The sequence below is a fragment of the Nesoenas mayeri genome (genome assembly GCF_963082525.1).
Source record: "Nesoenas mayeri genome assembly, chromosome: Z".
In the NCBI taxonomy this organism is placed as follows: Eukaryota; Metazoa; Chordata; class Aves; order Columbiformes; family Columbidae; genus Nesoenas; species Nesoenas mayeri.
This window is the reverse complement of record NC_137542.1, coordinates 6,930,618-6,957,331: the sequence shown is the minus strand read 5'-3', so window position 1 is coordinate 6,957,331 and position 26,714 is coordinate 6,930,618. Positions and strand designations below refer to the sequence as shown.

General features: G+C 42.0%; 1 protein-coding gene across 1 annotated transcript in view; it reads right to left on the bottom strand.

Moving 5' to 3' along the window:
- Positions 1–26,714, bottom strand: part of SVEP1 (sushi, von Willebrand factor type A, EGF and pentraxin domain containing 1) — a gene marked incomplete at both ends in the record, with an annotated part of 132,803 nt that overhangs the window by 27,124 nt on the left and 78,965 nt on the right. Inside the window, 14 exons of the mRNA XM_080362920.1 lie at positions 670–1,342; positions 3,193–3,360; positions 6,148–6,339; positions 6,651–6,735; positions 7,502–7,678; positions 8,464–8,583; positions 13,948–14,121; positions 16,253–16,423; positions 16,952–17,075; positions 21,536–21,660; positions 23,000–23,175; positions 23,799–24,000; positions 25,176–25,333; positions 26,336–26,537. Of these exons, the coding sequence (XP_080219046.1) occupies positions 670–1,342; positions 3,193–3,360; positions 6,148–6,339; positions 6,651–6,735; positions 7,502–7,678; positions 8,464–8,583; positions 13,948–14,121; positions 16,253–16,423; positions 16,952–17,075; positions 21,536–21,660; positions 23,000–23,175; positions 23,799–24,000; positions 25,176–25,333; positions 26,336–26,537 (2,747 nt within the window). The remainder of the gene's footprint in view (positions 1–669; positions 1,343–3,192; positions 3,361–6,147; positions 6,340–6,650; positions 6,736–7,501; positions 7,679–8,463; positions 8,584–13,947; positions 14,122–16,252; positions 16,424–16,951; positions 17,076–21,535; positions 21,661–22,999; positions 23,176–23,798; positions 24,001–25,175; positions 25,334–26,335; positions 26,538–26,714) is intronic.

Below are 26,714 nucleotides of genomic sequence, written 5' to 3'. Positions count from 1 at the left end.
GAAGGAGGGTGGTGTTCAGTAGAAACATGCTTTAAAAAGTCAAAGTTAAATCTTTACAATAGTGTTTTTCATCTTCCTTACCACATTCTACCCTTGTGCATCGAAGCACAACACAGGTTATGGAGTTGTTACAGGTTTCAGCTGCCGCAAGGAGATTTTTAACTTCAGGCATTGTTGCAATGTCATTTGATAAGGAAAGGGAAATTCTGACTTCAGTGAAGAAGTGTGCTTGCAATGAAAGGAGAGAAATTATCCCAATATGATTTATCTATAGAAAATTAGATCTTTTTTCATAGCAATGAAAAGAGCAAGGCTTATAAACTGGCAGTAGTACTTCAAATGTCTCCAGCCAGCACTGGAAAGCCAACCATGGACCAAACAAATGAAGAGTAAGACGTTAAGGAAATAAATTGTTTGTCATATGGCATCTTGAATCTCCTAACTGAAAACCCACTTTAAGATACTAAATACCATGGAAGTATCCATGTTTTCCAGCCATGATTCTGTGCAAATCCACCTGTTTTCCCCTTTGAGTATTCCACTCAGTGACATGCTTCCCTAATTTTAACAGAAGAGCAAAACAGAAGAAAGAAAACCCCTGCAGCAGCAATTGTGAAGACATATTCAGTTTGCTATGGTACCAAGCAGATGAGAAAACTTATTCTGTACCTTAATAAAGCCATTCTCAAGCTGTGGTGGTTCTCCACAGGACACTGGGTGGCATGTGGGCAAACTGCCACTCCAGTTGCCAGTGGCCTCGCAGGTCCGCTTCTTCTCTCCCTTGATGTAGAAGCCCTTGTTGCAGCTGTAAGCCACCACTGCTCCAAAGCTGTAGTTGGCCCCACTGGCATAACCATTGCTAATGTGGGGAGGCTCTCCGCAGCGAACGGGGATGCACTGGATACTCAAAGGAGAAGGATTCCACTGGCCCCCTCGAAGGCACTCGATCTTGGCTGAAGTGTTCAGAACAAAGCCTTCCATGCACTTGAAGCTCACGATGGAGCCAGCTGCAAACCTGGCTTTACTAATGGACTCCAGGATGCTGTATGAGACGGCGGATGGTTTTTCACAAAAATCAGCTATGCAGTGGGGCATCTCCCTGCCCTCCGGAGGCACCCACTTGCCTTCTGCATTGCAAAGCAGCTGAGAGTTATCAGCCAGGCTGTAGCCATCTGAGCAGAAGTAATAAGCTATATCGCCAAAGAGACGGTGGCCACTCTCTGGTGATGCATTTTCTACATGGGGTGGCTCATCGCAGGATACTGCCAGGCACTGCCGGTGGCTCACGTTCCATTCGCCGCTGGCTAAGCACTCTATGGTTGCAGGGCCAACTAACGTGTAACTGTGGATAAGGAAACAACATAGGAAGTAAAAAAGACAAGCATTGTCAAACACTGCCTACAATTTCCTGAAGCCCCTGCAGTACATGCTTGCTTGCTAGTACCTCAGAAGAACAGGATCCTTTACAAAAGCTATGATCAATCTCAGAAGGAAAATCCTAGCACCTACATGTCCATGGGTGAGGTACCACAATGAGCAATACCCTAGCACACCTCGTGTACATTGTTTCTCCCTTGTCTGTCCAATTGATTACCACTCCTGAACTTCGAATTTGGTTTAAACTACTACAACAAACCTCGCTGCAACAGTCCATACAATCCTCAAAGAAATGTTCCCATCAAGAAATTCTTCCCCTTTAGCAGAACTGAACAGAGAAGAAAGAGATGAAAAGCCCATAAAGGCCTTTTGGGTTCTTGTATCAGCCCCATCAATATATTTTCACACTTGCAAGCAATGAAAAACTCTTTAGTGAGTTACACCAAGATGCTCTTGCCAACAATGCAAGTCGAAATTTTGTAACAAGTTCTTCCTAAAAATCACAGAACAAATTGTTATAAAAGCCAAAAATAAAAAAATATTACAATGAAACTCTACCACATGATTACTGTTAGTGTAGTTGTATTTCTCTAAACTGGGATTCTCTAGTCACTGGGATGCAGTGACAGGCGTTACACCATGCTGTTCATCACCCCACTTAAAATGCTGCTTCTTAAACATGCCACAGCTTAATCATAGTACCTGTGACTATCTTCTTCCTCAGTTTTGAAATCTCTGTGCTGTGTTCTCACAGAAAGCAAAGAAACAATAACTACTGCAAAATTCCCAGTGACTCTTTCCAGCTGCAGGCTGGAAACTGGTTGCTCAGATTTTGATGGCAACATCTGTAAATGTGCTTTGTCTTGTTTACAGGATTTGTTTTCAAATATAATACACTCTATTCATTGTCACAGACAGCTGTGACCCTCTTTAAATGTTGCGATCCTATTTCATTTCAGATGCTTGCATAGGAAAGAGAACCAGCTTTTAAAATAATAATACAGGAAGAAAACAGAATAAAGATACTTTGCTTCAATTATATTTCAAATAATATTGCGAAGCCAGTTCATTAGAAAAATGCTGGCTTATAAATCTATCTTTTTACATCAAGAAGAAGCAGAAAACCCTCTAGTCTGTTAGGGCCTGATGTGGCAAAAGTTCTGCAAACCTGCTCTGCCTTTTGGACAGAACAGTTTCAAGAAATTCAATGGGAGTGCCCACAGGCTGTAAAGATAAGCACGTGCAAAGGTCTTGCAGGATCAGAGTCCAGCATTACATTCATGCTCAACATCATCAAAATGGAGCCTCATCTTCAATGAAGTACAGTCTGAAAAGGTCACTACCGTGAGTAGACAGAAACCAAAGAAAAACAATGCACCTCAAGAAATGAGGAGTCAGAGTTTTAAGGAGGCAGAATTTAGAACACCAGAGCATCAGTTCTCAAAACACACCAAATAGCTTTCTTATAACCTGAAGTGACACAGGGAATACTTTATGATCAGGGCCTTAAATTTACCACAGAAGTAGTAGTTCTGTAGTAACTCCAAGGGAGAGGGCTTCCTACTGAATTGGTCTAACATTCCCCATGACACTTCTCCATACTCCTCTTGTAGAGTGTATTCAGCTGCTGTGAAACTACTTTAATGAATGAATATGTGTCCCATATTAACTTGACAGCCCACAAAAAATCTCCATCACATTTCCAGAGACTGAAGACAGAAGCAGTAAAAATCAATCAGTGTGCAGTTATAAAGGACTTGTGAAGCAGTACCAGTTTTACTCATCCTATTAGTCCAGTAGTGCTAATCTACATACCCTTCCTTACATGTGTAAGAGACCATGCTTCCAAAAGTGAAGTTATTTCCATTGATGACCGCATCTTTGATGGCAGGAGGGGATCCACAAGAGATAACGTTGCAAGCTGGAGGCGTGCTGTTCCAGTTCCCTGAAGATGTACAGACAAGTATAGAAGGTCCCTGAAGGCTGAGACACAAAGATCATAATTAAGGCTGCCATTTCAGTCCAGCTGAGGAACAGAGATGGAAAGAGGTGCTTTGGTTCTCACTGACTTCCTGGCCCCAGTGAAGCCAGAGGGAGTCTCTCACTGACTTCAGTAGTGGCCAGAATCTCATGCTCTGTTCATGAAAAAGCACTGTTCATGCTGTCAAAAAAGCTGGTCTTCAGATTATTTTGAAGAAAGAGCTGGTAGAATTCATGTATGGCCTCAGTGCACTGTGCAAACACACATAACTTCTGCTGTAGCTCTACCCATCTTTGAGCCACAAAAGAAAGTCACAGGGTGCTTAAATATTTATTTAAGCTTAAAGATTTACTTGTATGCCATCAACATCATGCCAATCTTGAGACTTGCAACTAGGCCTCTGTCTGAGATGTGATTTACCCAAGGACTTAAATACTATCTTCACTCAGAAAACTGAAGGAAATGATCCAGTTCAGGTTTGTTTACAAAAAGGCATTCAGTTCCTTCACGAGGTAAAGAATTTTGCCGGAGCTATGAGCCACATACACTTAATGGTGTTTTTCGGTTTCCTTAGCTGAGGAAACAGCAATGCAATGGCACAAAAGGTTTTACTACTTTGTCTAACAGAGGTATTCAACGTGAACCTGAGACACTCTGGGTGAACCTGCTGGCCTCCAGCTCCTGTGTCAGCTGGCTATGGATTCCCAGTAGGTCCCATGTCATATCTGAGAGACCTAAACAGCTGTGTCTGATTTCCTGTGACTGAGTCTCAGACAGTATTAGACCCTCATGTTTAGTTGACTGAAATGAGTTCAGGGTTAATGGAAGAGAACAACACTGACTTCTAAAGCCTTTACGGATATGGCACAGGCCCTTGTCAGGCTCTGCCTACCTGTGCGAATACATTTAACACAAAAAGCATATTAAGAGGTGCTTGAAGAAAGGGGCAGGGTCCACAACCGGGTCCAGAAATAAAACATAAGAAGGACACTGTCTGGGAGAGCTTGCCGTGGAGTAGTGACTCTCTCAGCAGGCTATGCAAGTAAAGGGAAAGAGTCACAAATGATGTGGTATTTGCTGTCTATATGTCCTAAGTCCATGGCAAAACAATTCACTGACTCTGGTAAAAACACTGTCTGGTTTAGTGGGGTACAGAGAAGTCCACACTGTGGACCTGTGACTTAACATTACACTGGACTGCACCTGAGGAATCCTTTTGTATTAACATGATTAGAACATTCACCAAATGAGCACACCTCACCTACTTGACTGCATCTGGACAAAGGAATGCTTGCAGCACAAAAATACAGAAAAAAATCAGATCCATATTGAGACCTGCTTTACCACAGGGTAAACCTGCTAGAGGTATGAGCAGATATCAGGAGAGGCACAATCTTGCACTTAAATCCACATTCTTGAATACAGAATTACTGTATTATTTTGTAATTGCAGCATATTAAAAATGTGTTTCCAATATAACTGCTTACAAACATAAAACAGAATAAAAGCCTAGAATAAATAACTACTACAAAAAATTCAAGCAGCAAATTCTTAACTTCTAGAAGGTTCTTTCACTATAGAATCATATAATAGAATCATAGAATGTCCTGACTTGGAAAAGGGACCTACAAGGCTCATCGAGTCCAACTCTTGTCCCTGCACAGGACAACCCCACAGTTCACACCATGTGTCTGAGGGTGTTGTTCAGTCTCTTCTTGAACACTGTCAGGCTTGGGGCCGTGACACCTCCTTGGGGAGCCTGTTCCAGTGCTCCAGCACCCTCTGGGTGAGGAACCTTTTCCTAATGTCCAACCTGAACCTCCCCTGGCACATCTTCCTGCCATTTCCTCGGGTTCTGTCATTGGTCCGCCTTGTGAGGAAGCTGCAGACCATGAAGAGGTCTCCCCTCAGTCTCCTTCAGGATGAATAAACCAAGTGAATTTAGCTGCTCCTCATATTGCTTCTGCTCTAGACCTCCACCAGCTTAATTGCCCTCTTCTGGACACTCTCCAGCAGCTTTATACCCTTTTTATCCTGTGGTTCCCAGCCCTGCACACAGTGAATGCTCCAGGTGAGGCCGCACCAGTGCAGAGCAGAGCGGGACCATCCCCTCCCTGCCCGGCTGGCGATGCTGCGCTGGATGCACCAGGACACGGGTCCCTCTTGGCTGCCAGGGACACTGTTGGCTCATGTTCAACTTGCTGTCAACCAGAATCCCCAGATCCCTCTCCACAGAGTTGCTTTCCAGCATCTCGTCCTCCAGTCTGTATGTACAGCCAGGGTTGCTGTGTCCAAGGTGCAAAATCTGGCATTTTTCCTTGCTAAACTTCATAAACTTGGTGATTGCCCAGTTCTCCAATTTGTCCAGATCCCTCTGCAGGGAAAGCCATTGTAAAGCCTCTGCACCAAAGCTATTGTAAAACAATAGCAAAAATAATATTGGGTATGCACCGAAGCTGTAAAGGTATGATAATTTTTAAAGACAAATGAGAACTTTCAAAAATAATGACAACTATTTTTCTGAATATTCAAAATATGTTGTTTAGCTTGATGGTAAAATGAAAGCACTGCATGTATATACATATATATATATATAAAATCCTGAACGACCTTCATCTTTAGGATGAAATACATAAAATATCTTCAAGATACAAAGAATTCTTTAAAAATTCTATTTTACTATTTTATCTTTCCAAGCAATGATCCCAGCTTTGTCTCTTTCAGAGATAAGTTACAACTTCTAGCAAGCAAGCCACTTGCAATTGACTCAGGAATGTTCTTGCATTTACCTGTATCCATTGTTACAGGTGTATGATACAGAGGAAAGGTAGGTTGTGCCAGTGAGTGTGTATTTTCCATTGCTGATATCCTGTGGGCTAGGACACGTCACAATTTCACAGGAGGGAGGAGGATGATTCCAAATGCCACTAGCAAGGCACAGAATTTCCTTTTCACCCACTAAGTTGTATCCATCATTGCATCTAAGTTAGAAGAAAAGAAGTGCTATCGAACACAGAGCCTTTTATGCACAACATAATCAGGCATCCCTTTTCTCTCTTCATCCACACCTGCATACAATGTCTTTCTCTGCAGGGCACAGACAGGCAGTAATGGGATAAACATTCTGCTCCTCTATTGAATAGCCACAGCTATAAACAAATGTCTTTCCATTACTGCCATTCCATCTTGCTCCTTTCATTTCAACCACTTTCTCAATTCAGCCATACTCTCATTTGTTGCCAGGTTCTCAATCAATTATTAATATAGCACTTTGAACATACTGAATTCCTACCTGTACACCACCTTGTTTTGGTATGTAAAATTTGAGCCCAAAATGGCACTGTTCTCTGGAATAACTGGACCACCACAGGATACAGCTTCAAAAAGACAGGATCACAAGACAGTTTGACACAACACAAATAATAAAGAATGGAAAATCATGACTTGCTTTTTTTTCTCTAAATAGGTTTGAAGAGGAGTAAAGCCCTAGCTAACACTGGCTTCTTGACATTTAGGGCTTTTTATCTGACTTCACCTTACTGAGAAATGGGACTAACTGGAAATAAGTAGCTGGAACTGTTCTACACACCACATGCTTGACTGTCAAGAGGACTCCATATCCACCCCTCCCTATGGAAAAAGTAATTGGTTTTTGACATTGTCTTTGTTACCCTTTCATTTTACCCTTTTGATTCACCTCATTAGTTCTGGTTTTCTAAATAAACTGTTTCTGCAATTATACCACATATTTGTATGTGCACCAGCCTGTCCTCTCTGGTTGCTGCTTATCCACTGAAACACAGTTAATGGATCTTTAAGACATTAAGTTCCCACAAGTTCCTTTAAAACAGGAGGCTAGGCAGACTCAAATCACACTTTTAATGCTTGTGTTAAAATAAGTATATGACTGACACTTCAGAGAATCTGTGTAAGTCAGTACCGCTATGACTATGACAACTGTTGGAAAACCTTCAACTGGTGGTTAAGTTTTGTGAGACAATAGACTTCAACACTGAGACCCAGGTCTGCTAGAACACGGTTTTGTTAGCTGCTGTTGTCTCTAAAGGCTCTACAATATGACCTTCCCCCTTCCTTCTCTCTAACAACACATATCACAATACACATCCTCCCCATGAACTACACCTTCACAATACGGTATGGGGTGGCTCCACTCTCCAGACTCCATGCATGTAAGTGTAGTCATTCCCATCAGCTGAAACCCTTCTTCACAGGAAAATGTCACTTCACTGCCAACACTGTAAGTGTTCCCATATAAATGACCATGCTCTGGACTTCCTGGATTACGGCATGTCACTGGTTCTGAGGAGGAAGAGAGAAACTATCAATAACATAACTAAGTACCAGGTTTTATAAACAAATTGCAGGAGATACCTCTGGGAATTTTCTTAAAGTAGGAAGGCAGAGCATGTGGAAAACGCTCATAAGCAGTTTACAGCCTTACCAACTTTTCTGTGTACGATATGTGACAGGCACTGAAGAGTCATGCAAGTAAACTAATCTTGAGATGAAAGAACTCTCTGCAACTGAGATTGCATTCATTGTCAGAAACAAACAGATCTCTCATTTTTCACTTGGTGATGGAAAGCCCATTGCAGCATGTCCAGCTCTGAACATGAAAACATCTTAGCTACCTTTTATCGCAACTTGTGCCACAGTCTAGTCATCTTCATGCAAAGTTACCTTGCTTTGTATTTCCACATGCAGCTGAAGCCCTACTCAGATGCCTGTATTTAAATATTTCTTCACTGCACAGCTCTGCTCTGAGAAGTGGTGAACCGTGTCATGCACCCTTCCCAGGACTTCAGCACATGTGCTCCATGTGCAAGAGGTTTACCCATGTGTGTAGGTCTTGAAGCAGAAACCCAACGACAGCTGTCTCCACAGGGAGAGGTGCGTTCTCAGGAAACAAAACAAGACATTTCATCACAGCCCCATTCATGTCAAAGTGACCTGGAGATGAGAGCACGCCTGCCCTGTCCCTGCGTTGACTTCAATTACTGGCAACTGTCTTCCACAGCAGGAGGCAGGATACTGGGCTACAGAGAACCTTGGAAAGGCTACCCTGATGTTTTTCTTTCCCATACCTGCACATTTTTTACCATCTCCTGTGTAAGGAGGGATGCAAGTGCAAACATAGGATCCGTTTGTGTTAAGACAAGATGCATGCTCATCACAGTCTGATCCAACAGCGCATTCATCAACATCTACAAAACAGAAACAAAAAAATGTCTCTAGGGTGGCATTTGTAATAAGCATCTGTTTCAAATTTCTGTCCCACTAACTGTCAAGAAGAATCACTTGAATTGTATAATTAAAAATCACTCTTCAATACATTTTTTGATGCACTAGTAAAAATATTTTATATTCAAATTAATATTTATGCTTTGTCTGTAATTTACTACATAATATAGTGAAACATGAGAAAACCAGAGACAAATCCTATCAACCTTCAGCCAACACTTCCACAAAAAGTATCTCGCTTCCAAGTGGTAAAAGAACAGACATCGTAACTCATTTGCTGTTACTACTAGTATGGACAGACACTATGAAGGAGCACTTCTGCATTAAACACTTGCTTGGAAAATCCTTTATCTTGAACTTCCCACCTACAAGAGAAGAAAACTCAGCCAAGAGGGGAAACACTCTGAACATAAAATATGATTAGAGCCCCACCTCTGCTGAAGAGAATTACATTAGACTAGGAATGAAAAGTGCCTGCAGTTACCAGAAAAATTAAAATCAGTTAAAAACATATTAGTTATTATAATAAACTATTTCTACTATAGTAGTGTCTAGAAGTGTCAATTGATGATTGATGTTCCATGTGGCTTGGTACTGTACAGCAAAAAATTCCCTCACTCTAGAATGCTTCATATCAGCTTTCAAATACTGATGGTACAGAAGTGTTCTTGGTATGTAAAAAATGAGTCATAAATTGCAAAGGGTCATTTTCTAAGTATCTAAATGAAAAACGCTGGCATCAGGGATTATTCTTTATATAAACTAGAATGTCAGAGATAGAACAGTTCTTCATTTAATAGCCCTGCTACAGGACAGCTGTTGAACTAGGGGCTGGAGTTCTTTGCCCATTTCCAGGCAAAAACTCAACATAGTTAAAAACCAATGAAATTTACTGAATTTCTGTATTGTTTATTGTTGAATGAGTCTGGCCAGCATGAAAAGAACCCAACAAAGTTCTGAAAATAAAAGGAGTTTCTTTCTGAGGTTTAGGATGAATACTGCACGTTAAAATCAAAACAGTTATCAATTACACAAGCATCAGGAGAATGCAAAGTGTTAGTACAGCAGAACTGGAATCACTGCTCCTCCTGTAATGTCTGGTAAGGCAAGGAAGAGTGTAAGGACAGTATGAATCAGATCCACAACATAGCAAAAGGAATGGCCCAAGGCATAGGTGTACCACGCTTTGTTAGCACCTGCCCGGAGCACGAATCAGAAAGGTAAAGGGTGGGTTAGTGTGCCAAAGCCACTCTTGTTTTCCCCTTAGTCTACTCTGCTTTATGAGAGACAAGGCAACCTGGAAGGTGGAGCTCAGGGCTTCTCCTTCTCAACATCATGCTTCCTGCTGCACAGACATACAACTGTTTGGACAGCCTTGCAGCACCTGCTCTGAGCCTGCTCATATTTAAGCCTTAGTATAAAGTGCAAAGGAGAAAAGCAGAGAGAAGAACTGCGTGATCTGGAGGTTTTGATGGAGTCCCAGTATACAGGATGGAACCAGATGGATCCTATTCCAAAGTAAATTTTGGTAAAACTAAAATACTTTTGGCTTTTGTTTTGCTCATCTTGACTCAAAAAATTATGTGCTATACCTAAATCAAATTAAGAGTCAAATGAAACACAAATCTTGCCAGATTGTTACCCTGCAACTCCCATGTTAGGCATGACTATGACAACTAAAACTAACTAGTGGATTCCAGCAGGGATCTGTTGGAGACATGGCCCTACAAGAACAGTCACCCCCAGTCCTCTGCATACAGTACTATGGTGGTCTGTCTCACCTTTCAGCTCCTGCAGCTGCACCTGGTACATCACACCCAGCTGACCAGAAAGCAAGTTATGGTATGACAACTCTGTGAACTGTGTCCACAAGTGAACTCTCAGCCCTTTCAATGCTGCAGCTGCCTGCTGACAGGTGCGTGTGACTGACCAATAAACCCCCACAATGGAAGAAGGCTCAGAGGAGAGCGGCAAAGGTGAAGCTCAGGGAATAATGTAGTGTGTGACTGACCACTGCTGTTACAAAGAAGGTGACTCAACACAAGGGGACAGAAAGGTGGCCTCTTTTAGGAAGTTGATGAAGCCTTCTACAGACAGCTGAGAGCAGCCACACAGTCACAGGCCCTGGTTGTGGTGGGGATTTTAACTTCCCTCATGTTTGCTGGAAGGGCTGCTCAGCCAGCCACAGTCCAGGAGGTTCCTCCAGTGCACTGATGAGAACTTTCTGATGCAAATGGTGGAGGAGCCAACTAGGAGAGGTGCACTGCTGGACCTCATCCTCACTAACAAGGAGGGTCTGGTTGAAGCGGTAAAGGCCGAGGGCTGCCTTGGCTGCAGTGACCATGAAATGGTGGAGTTCAGGATCTCATGTGGCAGGAACAGGATAGCAAGCAGAATTGCAACCCTGGACTTCAGCAGGGCCAACTTTGGCCTTTTCAAGCAATTGCTGGGGGAAATCCCATGGGCAAGACTGCTTGAAGGTAAAGTGGCCCAAGATAGTTGGTTCAGGGACTGCTCCTACCAGGCTCAAAATCAGGGCATCCCGACACGTAGGAAGTCAAGGAAGGGAGTCAGGAGACCTGCGTGGTTAAACAGGGAACTGCCGAGTATGCACAAGTGGAAGAAGAGAGTTTATAGATCATGGAAGGAGGGGCTGGCCACTTGGGGAGAATATAAGGCTGTTGCTAAAGGGTGTAGGGAGACCAGTAGGAAAGCTAAGGCCTCCTTAGAATTAAACCTGGTGAGAGGGGTCAAGGACAACAGAAAGAGCTTTTTCAAATACGTGGCAGATAAAACTAACACCAGAGGCAATGTAGGCCCACTGATGAATGAGGTGAGTGCCCTGGTGACAGAAGATACAGAGAAAGCAGAGTTACTGAACACCTTCTTTGTCTCTGTCTACTCTGCCAGGGGCTGTCCTGAGGAGCCCCGTACTGCTGAGGCCGCAGAGGAAGTCAGGACAATGGAGGAATTGCCTTGGTTGATGAGGACTGAGTTAGGGAGCAGTTAGGCAATCTGGACATCCATAAATCCATAGGTCTGGACAGGATGCACCCATGGGTGCTGAGGGAGCTGGCTGAGGTCATTGCTGGACCACTTTCCATCATCTTTGCCAAGTCGTGGGAAATGGGAGAGGTGCCTGAGGACTGGAGGAAAGCAAATGTCACTCCAGTCTTCAAACAGGGCAAGAAGGAAGACCTGGGTAACAATAGACCAGTCACCTCCATCCCTGGGAAAGTGATGGAACAGCTTATCCTTGGTGCCTCCTCAAGGCATATCAAGGATAAGAGGGTCATTAGGGGCAGTCAACATGGCTTCACCAAGGGGAAATGGTGCTTGACCAACCACATTGCCTTTTACGAAGACATAACAAGGTGGATAGATGATGGTAGAGTGGTGGATGTGGTCTACCTTGACTTCGGTAAAGTATTTGACACAGTCTCCCACAGTATCCTCACAGCTAAACTGAGGGAGTGTGGTCCGGATGATTGGGTAGTGAGGTGGACTGTGAACTGGGTGAAGGGAAGAAGCCAGAGAGTCGTGGTCAGTGGGGCAGAGTCCAGTTGGAGACCTGTATCTAGTGCAGTGCCTCAAGGGTCAGTACTGGGGCCTATATTATTCAATATATTCTCCAGTGACTTGGATGAGGGAATAGAGTGCACTGTCAGCAAGTTTGCTGATGACACCAAGCTGGGAGGAGTGGCTGACTCACCAGAAGGCTGTGCTGCCATCCAGAGACCTGGACAGGCTGGAGAGTTGGGCGGGGAAAAATTTAATGAAATATAACAAAGGCAAGTGTAGAGTCTTACATCTGGGGAAGAACAACCCCAGGTTCCAGTATAAGTTGGGGAACGACCTGTTAGAGGGCAGTGTAAGGGAAAGGGACCTGGGGCTCCCAAGGGACAGCAGGATGACCATGAGCCAGCACTGTGCCCTTGTGGCCAGGAAGGGCAATGGTACCTGGGGTGTATTAGAAACGAGTGGTTAGTAGGTTGAGAAAGGTTCTCCTCCCCCTCTATTCTGTCCTGGTGAGACCACATCTGGAATATTGTGTCCAGTTCTGGACCCCTCAGCTCCAGAAGGACAAGGAACTGCTGGAGAGGGTCCAGCACAGGACAACAAAGATGATTAAGGGAGTGGAGCATCTCCTTTATGAGGAAATGCTGACAGAACTGGGGCTCTTTAGCTTGGAGAAGAGGAGACTGAGGGGTGACTTTATTAATATTTACAAATATATAAAGGTCACAAGGATGGAGCCAGGCTCTTCTCGGTGACAACCAATGACAGGACAAAGGGTAACAGGTTCAAACTGGAACACAAGAGGTTCCTCTTAAATTGAGAAGAAACTTCTTCTCAGTGAGGGTGACAGAACACTGGAACAAGCTGCCCAGGGCGGGTGTAGAGTTTTCTACCCTAGAGACATTCAAAACCTGCCTGGACACATTCTTCTGTAGCCTCATCTAAATGTTCCTGCTATGGCAGGGGGAGTGGACTGGATGATCTTTTGAGGTCACTTCCAAACCCTTACATTCCGTGATTCTGTCATTCTGTGAAATGACTATCAGCAATTGAGTGGATCAGCTGGTGGTGTAAATGTCTCCCTGAGGTAGTCACACCACTATGGCAGTGGAACTGAACACATGGCTCAGGCCAACATAGAGTAGGAAAACCAGACAATTAGCAATGGCCTTGAGCTGATTTCAACCCACATACTAATTCCCAGCTACTGGTGACGCTCAGTGTCATGACAGTGAGCATATTCTAAAGACTGGTATTGGTATTTTGATTGAATTATGTATTGCAATTGTTATATTTTGCTAAGTGTAGCTCAGATTTCTTTGTTTTGTGCTACTCAGTATACTTTGTGTCATTCTGCTAAATCAGAAATCCTGTGCAGTACCAACTATCTTCAAATAAGTAAATTTGGTATTAATATTAAGCATTACAAATTCCACACAAGGAACATCTAAAAGAACCCGGTCAGAGAGTATGGGACACTGACAGCGTGCTGAAACCCAGGGAAATGCACGAGCTAGAAGCGGAGAATGAAAGGTCTCCAGGGCTACTTAAGCCTGGATTGAAAAAGGCAATGTAGACTTATTAACTGTGGGGCATACTAGAGGGCTGACAGAGAAAGGTGCCAGAATGTAGTTTTGGTTTTGTATAATGCTGAGTATGGTATTTTGGAAAGATGAATATTTTCAAGTGTGATTTCTGAGACCCTGGTCAGCCTTCACAATTTCAGAATGAAATTCCACCCAAATCCAAGGGCACAGGAGAAGTGCAAGGTCACCAGACCATGCAGCCACATGTATGGCACATCTCACCAAGACAAGATGGTGAAATGCTGTTCCAGCTCCCATTGTCCAGACACAACATCCTGGAGTCACCCAGCAAATAGTAGCCATTGTTGCAGTGATAGGTAACGGTACTGCCAGCGAAAAAGTCTTCAGCTGAATAAAATCCGTTTTCTAACGGTGGAGGCACTCCACAGCTGATTCCTGCAACATGAATGAAGAGAGGGCACAGACATTAGCAGAGCAGACACAGATCAACTTCAGAGATTCTATGAGAGCTGCCATCAGAGACTTTTTCTCTGCAACTGTGGAATCCTGTCTGCAAGAGGGCCCAGACCTTTTCTGAGGCAACTAATTGATTCCAGGTCTGGAGGAGCATCTTCTTTTGTGGGCACTTGTCAACCAGAGATTGAACAGGACTCTGTAGTTCCTGGAGACCTCTGTGACTAAGATCTGAGCAGATGCTTTTCAGTCACAGGGTACTTCCCCTGATAAATCCATGATCCTTGGTGATTTTCAAGGAAAAATAAAAAAAAAAAAAGAAAAGTAACTTTGCCTCCATGAAGGTTCCTGTTATTTCCCTTCACTGAAAAATGAAGTCCATATTACTGTGTTTGAACATTGCAAAACTAGCTAACAAATTACTGCTAAGAGGTTACAGTACTGGTCTGAGACCACGGAAGGCATGAACGATGGAGAGGTTGGAACTGACCTCACATACCTTAGACATCATTTTGAATATAGTAAATAAGCCATTCTGATCCCAGCAGAAGGTATCTATCTGCCTGCTGGAGGTTGCTATTGATTCTTCTAGAGCTCCTTCTGGGCATCTTCATTTCAATCAATAGGACACAAACTTATTTCAACAGCTACACAGCTTGTCTTTCTAACTATATGGATTGTAGCAATTCCTTGCTTCCCAGCTGTGTGCAAAGATCACACAGTAAGACAGTGTGAAGCATTTAGAGCCTGTGATAATAGAAGCCAGGTACTTGTAGAGGGACAGAACTGAAGAGCCTGTAACAAAGACAGGCTGCCAGGCAATGTGGAACTGTGGTTTTGGGGGTCTTTGGTAGTTGGAAGAGGAAAAGGATCCTGGTGGGTGAAAGCAGTGATTATAAATGAGCCTCATTGAGTGAGCAGAAGAACCTTTCTGTACCACACCTTCCACTAACAACCTTGTAGTTATTAATGCAGGAAATAGTTATCTTCAATCTGCTTTCATCCACCAGGTACTTGTGGAACAGGCTGATCATGGCCAGTGGGTAATTCTGGCACTCATTCACTCAGTATGTTGGTGGCAGGTCAACTCTGTTCTGTCTTCTCTCAGTGCTCAACAGGTAAAACTGCCTGGCCCAACAGAGAGAAATCAGATGACAATGCTAACAGGATTCTTCTGGCTTGTCACTGATAACACATCAAGAAAGAACAAAGCTCTCTCTGCCAGTGAACTTATGCTCTGCCCAGCAAGACTTGCTTTTGGGTAAATCCTCACAAACATGCTATTCTTTAGGCAGAAGAGGATATAGATCCTGGATTTGTGCTATGAACAACTGAATAAAGAGGAAGACTCAAAAATCACATCAAATCTAGATCAAACTGTTTTTAAGGTATTCTTAACAAATTTGATGATTTTCCCTCAGACTACTGGTCAATTTTGGGATCATGCAATACCTACTCCTGGAGCTATTTACTATTCTGCTGAAATGAAATACATAGTCAGCTCCAACACATGTAACTGTAGTCACATGTGAAATCACAGCAGAGGAGAAACAAAGGAAAGAAGAAGGCAGGAACAGGAAAGTAGGAATCAAAGAACCTTGGAAATCTGAATGCAGACAGCCCACCTTCTTAGAATAAATCCTGTAAGTCTTGGAGCACTTCTAAGTCCTGACAGAAATACCTGCTGCCTTTAAAAAAAAAAAAAACCAAAACAACAAACCTGCATAATGTACTAATGATGAGGCTTTTAACTTCAAACCAGATGTTCTCAGTGACATGTAAAAAGTCACAGACAGAGTCCAGCATTTCCTGTGCATTTTCCACACTTTCAATGCTACTGAGGAGGAGAGTATGGAGTATCAGATTGCTTGTCCAAATAGAGTCATTTCTGCCATGCACATTAGAAACTGACTAAAAAAGGTGGCAAAATCCAATCATAGTGTAGTTTCTGCTTAGCAAAACCTCAGTTTAGTTTTAAGCTTATATGTATATGCTGTAACATGGACGGATTCAAGTGCCTCACAGCTGCAGGGAAAAACAGACCATGAATAGTGATAGGGTCCAAATAAAAGCTAGGGTTTCCTAATCCTGCCAGCCCACTGAGACAACTCACTTTCACAGCGAGGAAAAGGCCGTGTCCACTGTCCCAGGTTAAGGCAGTGCTGAACAGAGTTTCCCACTATCTGGAAGCCTGGGTCACAGGAAAGGCTCACTTTTGACCCTGGCTTTACATCAGCAGAAGAGGCCCGCAGATGTGGTACGGATCCTTGCAAAGATGGACAGTCTGTGGACAAAATATATGCATACAGTAAGAGATACAGCTAAACGCTGAAACGAATAACTTTGTTATCTGATTGTTTGATACTGCATAAATTTATCCAGGAGAAAGCTTTAGCAAGTGTTTAGTATGCTACATCCTGCTTGGGCTCAAAGGATTTTGAGAATCATCAACATATAAAATCAGAAAAGGAATCTGTAGGAAAAGAGGTGAGGAGGCAGTAGGTATTTTAACACTATCAAATTATTTTTAGAACACAAGACGAGAAAAACTTCTTTCTGACCCAACACCATCTTCACTCTTTCCCCATCTCAATTCAGGAAGCAATAAATGTCTGTCAGAGATTCCAATGAACTCTTCTTACAAAACCCTGGAATTCGAGGAATGAAGGACTGAATGTTCTAACGGTCGAATTATCAAAATAATTTACTCAAGGTTAGTAGGGCAAAGGCTGCAAGCTAGCATATTTGACCTCATAAAAGAGTCTTATAATATTGTTCAGAACAAAAGGATTCTAGGAAATAAAGTTCTAACCAGCACAAAATATACTCTTGTAATCTATCTTCACTCTTCCAACAACTCCTGGCAGGAAATCTGGCCAGGCTAGTACATTTCCTTTTTGGAGTTCTTCTGGACAGGATGTAGCCAGAGATTTTACCTATGGATTTAAAAGAGTTGATTAGGTACTGTTTAAGGACCATGTAGGAAAAGAATGCAGAAAAATATTCCTTTTACGTCTGCATGCAACACTAGAACAAATCATTGAATAAGTGATGTTCATCCTTTCTAGTACAAGAGGTTTCTGGCTGAACTATTTGTTATTCTGTATTTATAAGCCAGCTAGCTGTGGACAGGCATGTACTGAGGCAATACCTGAAGGAATACTCTTCATACAAGCAAAGCATAAAACATAGTTATTGAAACACAATTGTGTTTTTTAGTGTGAAAGAAAAATGTATATATGTCACAGAAAAAAGCAGATATGAGAATGCAACCTTAAGAGAAAACTTGATATTTTTGCAGAAAAATGTCAAATAGGACCCAAAAGGAATTTGATGTTGAAGATCTGCATTCCACAAACCCTGCTAGCACCGCACCATGTTTAAGGAACAGAAACACAAAAAGGAGCAGTTTGATAAAGCAGTTTGTTGTTTCTAGGACAAGAGTTTTGTGAATTCAACACACTAGGCTCTTCAAAACACTGCAGGAAAGGCCTACCCATACCAATACTAAGAGCAGTATTGGCATTGAGTTCAACCAAAGCAAGACAGGGCCATAACTAAACATGTACTGAAACAGGAATTATATAGGCAAATTAAGGATAGGAGAAAGGAAGAAACACACTGTTAGACCAACAGCAGATTAATTTCCTGAGAGTAGATCTGGTCAAATACCTTTGATGTAAAAGTATTCAATTTAAAACATAACTCCTTCAGTGGTGGCACTAGGGGTTTCTTTTGCATTCTTACTACAAGAAACTGAAATGCCAATGGAAATTCTTAAGCGGTTTCAGTATTGCCTTTTAATGTAAAACCAATTATTTCAATATGGTAAAAATATTTCTACTTCTTCAGGGTGACTCTGAATATCTATTAAACATAGTAACATAGTAACATTTCTATCTGGCCACCAACAGAAGCAACCTGGGGGCTACAAGCCCAGGTGGCGCAGCACTCTTTAAGCGATTCAGACACCAGTGTAAATTATAGGCAATAGTGAGAATATGCATACAGACCCTTAATGATGGGATGTCACAAAACATTCCATAGTGATCCCCTGCAACGAGCTCAGATGTCTCTGCCCCAACACTTATTAAAAAAAAAAGAAGGATGTCTAGTTCCATTGGATGCTCAGGGAGAGTTCTGCTACAAGAAGGTGTTTTAAAACTGCTATGGAAAGACTTGGGCTTTGGGTTCACCATTGCCTTTGTTCACTACAACTCCAAAAACAGAAACAAAATACAGTCTCAGAAGGTGACTGGGACTATGATGTATTATTGGCACAGTACTCCCCATTACGTTTCTCTCTGTCATGGCAGATGCAATCATATCTCAGCCATTGAACTATTAAAAAAACTATATGTACCCTGAGGAGGATAAATGAGCTGTAAAGGATAATTAAGGATTTCCTTTTCTTTTAAGATAACAGGGAGGAAAGTGGCCCATAGAGAAAAGATTGTTATTGAAGTAAGAGAACAAGTGAGTAATTAGGCTACTGAGACTACTTCCTACTTTGTCTCTTCTCTGCTGGAGAATCATTCCAGCAATTCACTGGCAGAGAGGAATGAATGTTTCCTTCAGCAGAGTGAAAAAATGAATTAAAAAGAGCAAAGATGAGCATCACAGTGGCTGTGTGCACCTCAGTACAGCCAGCCTGCCCATACAATACATGCAGCACAGCCTCAGGTCACATCTGGCTGGTTAGAAAGCATAGGTCTGGAAAGTTCATGATAAAACAGCTGGGAAACTGCCTTTCTCAAAAGGGACTGGCTTCCATCAAGTCTCCAGTGGATGAAATCAACTACCAAAAATATTATTTTATACTGTCTGTGAGAAAGGAAGGCACACCATGAATCTCAGACTGAATTACTCTCACATTCTCCCTACCATGAAATTCAGTGAGGTAGATCAGACTCTTCTAGTCAGCTTAGCTGGAGAAGACAGCAACCTGCTCCATTTATTCTGAGGCCATTTCAAAGATCTCACTTCAACGGTAGGTGCGGATGGAAACAGCTTAGGACAATGAGTGCAAACAAATTGCAAGGAATCTATAGGGAAAATTTTCCACTGTGTGAAAGGCAGGATTGGGAATCAGCCCTTCCAAGCCATATGATGGAGTATGGAGACCCAGAAAGGACCTCACAGTCTCATATAAAAACCTCAAACTTTTACTGCTGTCTACTCAGCAACAGAACAAACAGATTGTTGGCTTACCTATAGAAAATTAATGTGCAAATGGGTAACTAAATTACACAAAGAAAAATCTTAAAGAGTGGTCTTTGCCTTTATGTAATTCACTGGGCAACACATTCTGTGACCCCACTTTCCTTTATGACCGAGAATAGGAAAGTAAGACTTACTGAACAGTTCCAGTTTGCCAGAACAAAAGTGATAATAACAGATAGTAATAGTGATTTACTATTCCAAGCTCTGAAATGAATGAGGTTAACATTTTTTAGGAAGCTTACTTGGCCCAGCTCCCTGTCTGGTCTCACATCTGTCCTTTCAGTTGAGTAATATGGATACCACAAGCAAAGGGCAGGATTTTTTTCCTCATCCTAACTGTATTGCATTTGAAGCAGATGGGAATTTAATCAGCTACTGAGAAAGACACAGAAAATTGCACTTAACCTCTCCATCAGTGTGTCCTGTAAAATCACATGTATACTTATCCACTTCAAAACTGCTAGTGAACAAAAACCTAAAGATTTAACTTGGCAATGCAAGAACCAATGACCCTGAAAGTCAAGAACAGTAGCAGATTGCTGGACAGTTCTGAACCTAGCGGAAAGCTGAAGTAGCAAAGAAAAGGAGAAAGAAGTAGAGGAGACATTTAGATGCTGGAAGGAATGATTATGTTTTATTTTCTGTTCATTTTATTATTTCTTATTTGGATTATGGATAACAAACAGCGATAAACCACCAAATAGTGGTAAAAAAACCCAGAAGAGCAAAATCTTTTAATCCAAAGACCTCTCACCCAATAAGTGCACCTAACTTTGAACATTAGTCCTTGCTGTTTAAGTGTTACCAACAGTTTCACCATTTCTGACCTTCAGGATTGAAATGCTGATGACCAGGAAGTGCTGATGGAGGATACTGTTGTCAGATTCGCACATAATATCAAACTGGGAGGCCCGATCAGTATGCTTAAGGACAGAGCTGCATCTCTAGGGACCTCAACAGGCTGGAGGAATGGGCCAACAGAGACCTCATGAAATTCAACAAGAGCAAATGGGAAAGAAAAAAACCTCAGAATGATAAAGGCTAGGGAAAGCCTGGAGAGGGAGCAGCTCTGTCAAAAAGAAACTAGGGGCACTGGCAGGCAGGGAGCCTGAGTATCAGCCACCTGTGTGCCCTGGCAATAATGAGGATCAACAACATCCTTGGTGGTGTGAACAGAGTCACAGACAGAAAATGAAGGAAGGGATTATTCCCTCTTCTCTGTGCTTGCTACACCACATCTGGAGTATTGCATTCCATTTTGGGCTCCTCAGTACAAGAAAAACACTGAGAAGCTGGAGGGTATAAAAAAGATTATGGGTTGGAGCATTTCCCCTGTGAGAAGAGGCTGTGGGACCAAGGCTGGTTCAGCCTGGAGCAGAGACAGTTTTGGGGACACCTAACAGCAGCCCTGGTACCAATGGGGAGGTAATCAAGTATACAGAGTCAGGCTCTTCACAGCAGTGCATGGTGTGTCACAGAAACAGTAGTCATAAACAGAAGTGAGAGGTCCCAATTAGATATAAAGAAAAAAATTCACCCTGAGGATAACTGAGCACTGAAGCTTGTCTTCCAGAGAAGCTGAGGCATCGCTGTCCTTGGAGACATCTTTTGATCTACACTGATTTTTTAACTCTGTGAAAGTTTAGTGCCAAAACTATATTTTTGATATCTCAATAAAAGTAGCCCATCATTTGGTTATCCTGTTCATTCAGACTTTTCCTAGGACTATATAGCTCAGATTTTTCATAGTGTCTAATGTACTGACATAAATTCTGATGCCTCCCCTCTGAAGTTTTACCAGTGCCTTCACACAGCACAATGAGGGAACTGTAACCTGTAAAGCAATCCATGAGGTTGTTTCATTGGGTTTTCTCCCTCTTCTAACAGGACTGCTAGCTTCTGTGTATGCCTTCATTTCTCTTTCAAAGCTATGAAGTATAGGAAGGCTCAATCAAAATAGAACGTGACTCAGTGTTGATTTTACCACATCCAGTTTTGCTTAAAGCTACTCTTCTTACTATGCTAAGCTTATTTCCTTAGGTCAGAGCTTCACCTGGTTCCCACTGACTTCTGTAGGAACGGGAGTCTATCCACTATGCTAACTCTGAATGCCTTTTCAAATGCTCATCCTACACTCAGAGCCCTGTGCTCAGACACTGCAGCAAGGACTTACCTGCTGTGGAGAAAGGACATAATCCCAAATGTTGAGCTGGCTGATGGACCCCACAAAAGATTCAGCTGGGTTGAATCCTTCTCCTTTCTGATCTTGCTCTTGACCCAGTACAAGTGCACCACCACCTAAACACAGAGAGAATTAGAACAGGAAGAGGAAACAAAGCCTCACAGCAGGAATCCCCATAGGAGGATTAAAAACTAAGCAAAACAAAACTTTTGCTATCCTATGTTACTAAGATTTCATTGTGCAGGACACCAGCCACTTTCAACAAATTCTCTCAGCAAACATCTGGGAAGCCTTAACATAGACTGAGGTAAGCGAGTGTAACAATTTGGAAGTGACTCTCAAATACGCATTAATGCTAAACTCATACTGCTCAGAGCAGAAACTCTGCTTGGCTGCTTCAGGAATGGTATTGGCTCTAAGAGACCACTTCTAGCTCAGTATTTGAAGCATAATACAAAGCAATGCAAAACGCAGTTTTGGGCAGGCCAGGCATATTTCGCAGTGCCAGCTTGCACTTCCTGCTTTAAACAAACACTTAGTAAGTCAGATTGAACAAATTTGACTCCAAACCCTCAGAAGCACATTAGTGATTAGACAGTCAATGTTCTGACATGCCATACATGTTAAATTTCCTCTCCTCGACCAGCAGCACAGATGATGTGCACATGCATTTTGTGTGTCACACAGTGTGTGGACAAGGGCAAAAAGTAATGGAGACTGCACACTTCCTTAGGTCTTGTCTCTGGAGATAACTGCAATGTAATTGGGAAAGACAGGGCAAGCATAAGGTACACAGATTAAATGCTTCACTATAATTTTTTTTAATATGGATAGTTTTTTGAAAGTCTGTGTAAAATTGGATGGGGGCAGTATGAAAACACCATCAAAACCAAATCTCCTTGCAGCAATCTAACATCAGGCCTTTTGCAGCTCTTCAATGGTGAAAGTATTGTTTTCATGTCGTCTTATATTACTGGCAAGACTTCTGATCACAGGAAACAGGGAAACAGCAAAACCCACCTTGTTAGGAAAAAATGCAAACAAAACTTTTAAAAGATGCCTGAAAGTGACAGAAGAAGGCTAATTCAATCAACTCTGAGCCAACACTTGTAAGGAAAATGCCAGTTAAACTCAAGTTTGTTGTGTGAGAAACCTGTTCTCACAAAGCCACTCCAAAATGAGCTCAGCGCAGGCTTCTTTGTGGACTAAACTCTGTCATCCCCAAAACAAGTTATCTACTAACTAACCCTAGAAATGTGCACTTTGTCTTCAGCAAGGGTAAGTGAGGGAACTGTCTTCATGAACAAGAATAGCAAACACAAACCCTGCATAAATGTTGAATATGTGGAAACATACTAAAAACAGCAAAATAAATATTTCTTTGCAGGCACAGCAAATTCTGCAATAAAAACAGAATAAAGACAACAGATCCAGTGTAATATAAATAAAGCATACCAGGGATTTTCGAGCCAACAGAGAGACCAGTGCCTCCATCAGACAGTTTTCCATCGATGTATACTTTCCATGCACCATCCGTGCACGTCCATGTGACTGCAATATGATGCCAGTTGCCATCGTTCACTGAAGGGCAGTCTGTGATCCTCTCTTTCCCATTTACGTAAAGAACCCAGCTGCATGGAAGATGAAGGCATAATCAGTTGAATGCAGTAACTTTAAAAGCACAGCCTGTCCCACATGACTCAAAAAAATGTTATTTGCTAAATGAGGCAATCATGTCTACATCATACAAGAAATCCCTGTTGAAAGATCATCACAAAAGACACCTCTGCCTTGGAGAATTTGGAAGTTACAGTTATCATATGCAAAGCATGGTGAAATAAGTAGTGTGCTTTTGCACCAAAACATGAAGACACATATCACAGCGCATAGTGGATTCTTAGATTTGCCCCTTGGGTTCATCCCTGCTTTTGGAGTGACGCTACGAGTACTCTGAGTGCTGAGCTCCATTTTATTCAGTCATTTTCTCAATGTGTCATTTAAATATGATGTAAATGTAGTCCAGACAAAAAATATCCTGCTTTCTAAATGTCACTGATTTCTTGCCATTACTCTTCTATTTAGCAAAAAGTGAAGGAAACAAAGCAAGGATAAAAACAAAACAAAGAGGCAACTCCAGTTACAGAGTATGGATGTAGATATTTCTACCCCAAGCCAATATTCAGACTTCTGGTCTATGCTTTCTTTATAAATTCAAGACATCTGTAAGCTACAGAAAAGCAGAACTGTGATTTACCCATTGTAATCAGTCAGAAGAAATGCATTATCACTTCCATTTTCCACTGCATAAGAAATGGGAGTCCCATAGTTTGTAGTGTCAGTGGATTTCATCCAGAATGTACATGTGATGTCACCAAGAGATGGTAAAACACCATCAAGCATGACATATCCATAGATACCAGAGACTTCAAAATCAAGATTGAAACGAGAGGACTGTTCTGCAACAAAGACAAAAAATTTTTCAGAGCTATATTCCTGAAAACCCAGAAAAATAATCAAATAGAAACTAAGCAAATGTAATAAAATGAAATGCAACCAATCTGCAGAAATTAATCACTTTAAATTGATCAGAGATAGAAAGAATGTAGAGCAGACTAACATCAGCCAAGCATACAGAGCTTGCCAAGGCTAGAAAATGCACAGGGTTTGAAGAAAAATGACTGGCAATTAAGTTGTTTATCTAACAATTACCATGAACCTTGCTTTTCAGTCCTCTACTAGTAAAATCACATATCCCTCTGCCAACCAGCAACCCAAAGAGGTGTGATCAGCTGGTTCCATTTTATTCACAAGTCAAAATAAAAAACAAACAAACCAAAACAAAAAGATTTTGTCTGCTCTAGACCTACTGAAATACACTGCACTTGTATGGAATAGCACTTCCATGCTGCTCCTCAATGCAGAGTGACACGCTTTACAAGGATACTACATGTAAATGTAGCAAGTGGAGCTCTCCTGAAAGCTCCAACATAGGATGGAAGGTCTACATGATCTGTAGGTTCCCTGCTGTCTCTAGAATCAACAGAGGTTCTTCTGCTTCAGTTTAAAGATTCACCAGCTCTTGATGTAACACACTGTACTTTTCATGGAGTGGCTAAAAGACAAATGGATTTGAACCTTGTGGTTGTGTGGCCTAACTCCAGCATCATCCAGGTAGCTCCACTATATGTGACCCAACTAGTCTGACCATAGGGAATTTGATGCTCTTTTGTCCACAGTGAACTTGATGCCTTTAGGAGGTCTAAAGCTGAGATACTGCATACTAATCTCTAACCACGTAATGCAAAGCTCTACATGAAATACGAGAAGCAGAAAGAACTAATTAGCTCAAATACACAGAGCAAATAAGAATTTAACTCAATAGAACTACCAGGTATTAACAAGATAGAACTGAGCCTTAGAAAAGGTAAATGAATATGCCATAGCACACATGCTGTTACTTGGCTGCAATTACACTTATTAACACTGCAGTCACACAGGCTCCACTCAGTCTCTTGGAGTCCCAACACCATAGCTGCTTTCTGGGGAAGCCGTATGAAATCAGCCCAGACAGTGCAAACCTTGCCCAGAGACTTAGTCAAGCCACCTTTTTCTGACACTTGGTCCTGTGTACCTGTTTCACACCTGCTGCCTGTAAAGCCAGGGGGACATTTACAAACGTACGAGTTCAAGGCATCCACACAGGTGGCTTGGTTTAAGCAGGGACTGGAGTCACACTCATTGATGTTCACTTCACAGTTTAGTCCTGTGTACCCTGTCACACACAGACACCTATGGAGGAAAAGAGAAGCACACTTCAAAGGTGGCTGCTGTCACGACAAAGAATCCTGACCGTGAGGCCAGGTCCACAAATGGGAATGACATATACTGAAAAAAAAATCAGATGAGACACTACAGAATTAATGGAGTTTTATTTTGGTTGTTCCTTTAAGTATGCATGTATTCTACTAGCTGCACTATATTTCTTCCTGATAGGGACAACGCAATATTTAAACACAGTGTCTGCATTTCTTCTTATGAAATCGGGAGAGGTAATCATTGCATCCCTGTGAATAAAACATGCCTTCTAGAGTCCACAGAATTATAGACAAGAGTCACTTCACATTTCAGGCATATGTGTGTATACTGAGGGAAAACCAAGGCTGTGGAAAGGCACCAAAACCTGGTATTTGGAAAACCAATGTGTCTGAAAAGCACCAAACTTCTGGGGAAGTTAAACCCAGACAGTAACTGCTGGCTCATCTCTCTGTCTACGGTTATTGAGGATATCACACTGCTACTTGTATTTGTAACTTCTGATCTGAGTTCAGACACTGTAAAGCACAAAAATAAATATTTGGAAGATGCCATAGGTGTTTGTATTTTAATCTCTGTATTCTCAATATGTATAGGTATGCCTGTGTTGCAGGCTATAGGAATGTAATATTATCAGGTACTAACTGGTCATCAACTATGCTTCTAGTGGAACACATGACAAGCCCTTGAAGCTTGGGAAAATGGATTTCTTTTGGAAAGTTGATATTAAAACCATTGCAGTCCTGCCACGCCTACACTTCAAACTTTGCATGTTTTCTTTGCCATCTACCTTGGATTTTTTAAGAGTAAGGACATCAGGATTTATTTTCTTGCCTTTAAAAATCTCGTTTAGTATGCATAAGGGGACCATTGATATTGGATCAGGCTGCCAATTGCCTTGCTGAAATCGAAGAATGCTGAAGCACCACAACATATCTGACTTTCCACATTGTATTACATCAATCATCTGTTTTTCACCTGAAGCCGTTGATACCATCTCTGCATGTTGCTCCATTCCTACAGGGTCTGCTGAGGCACTCATCGATGTTTCTTTCACACAAGACACCAGTAAAACCTGGGAGGCACTTGCAGGAGAAACCACCAACTCGATCTTCACAAATAGCCCTATTAAGACACGGGTTTGAAAGGCATTCATTGACCTCCATTTCACAGTGAGCACCTGAGAAGAAAAGAACAGAGTCACAGCTCCACTTTGAATTAACCAAAGAAAGATTACCAACTCATTCCTGTTTCTTAAGGACTATTGCCCATCTTCTGGGAAACAGCAAACTCCAGGGTAGCTATGCAGGTTTGGGATTTACTCCATTAATTGAGGTCAAGTGGTCATAGAAGAATA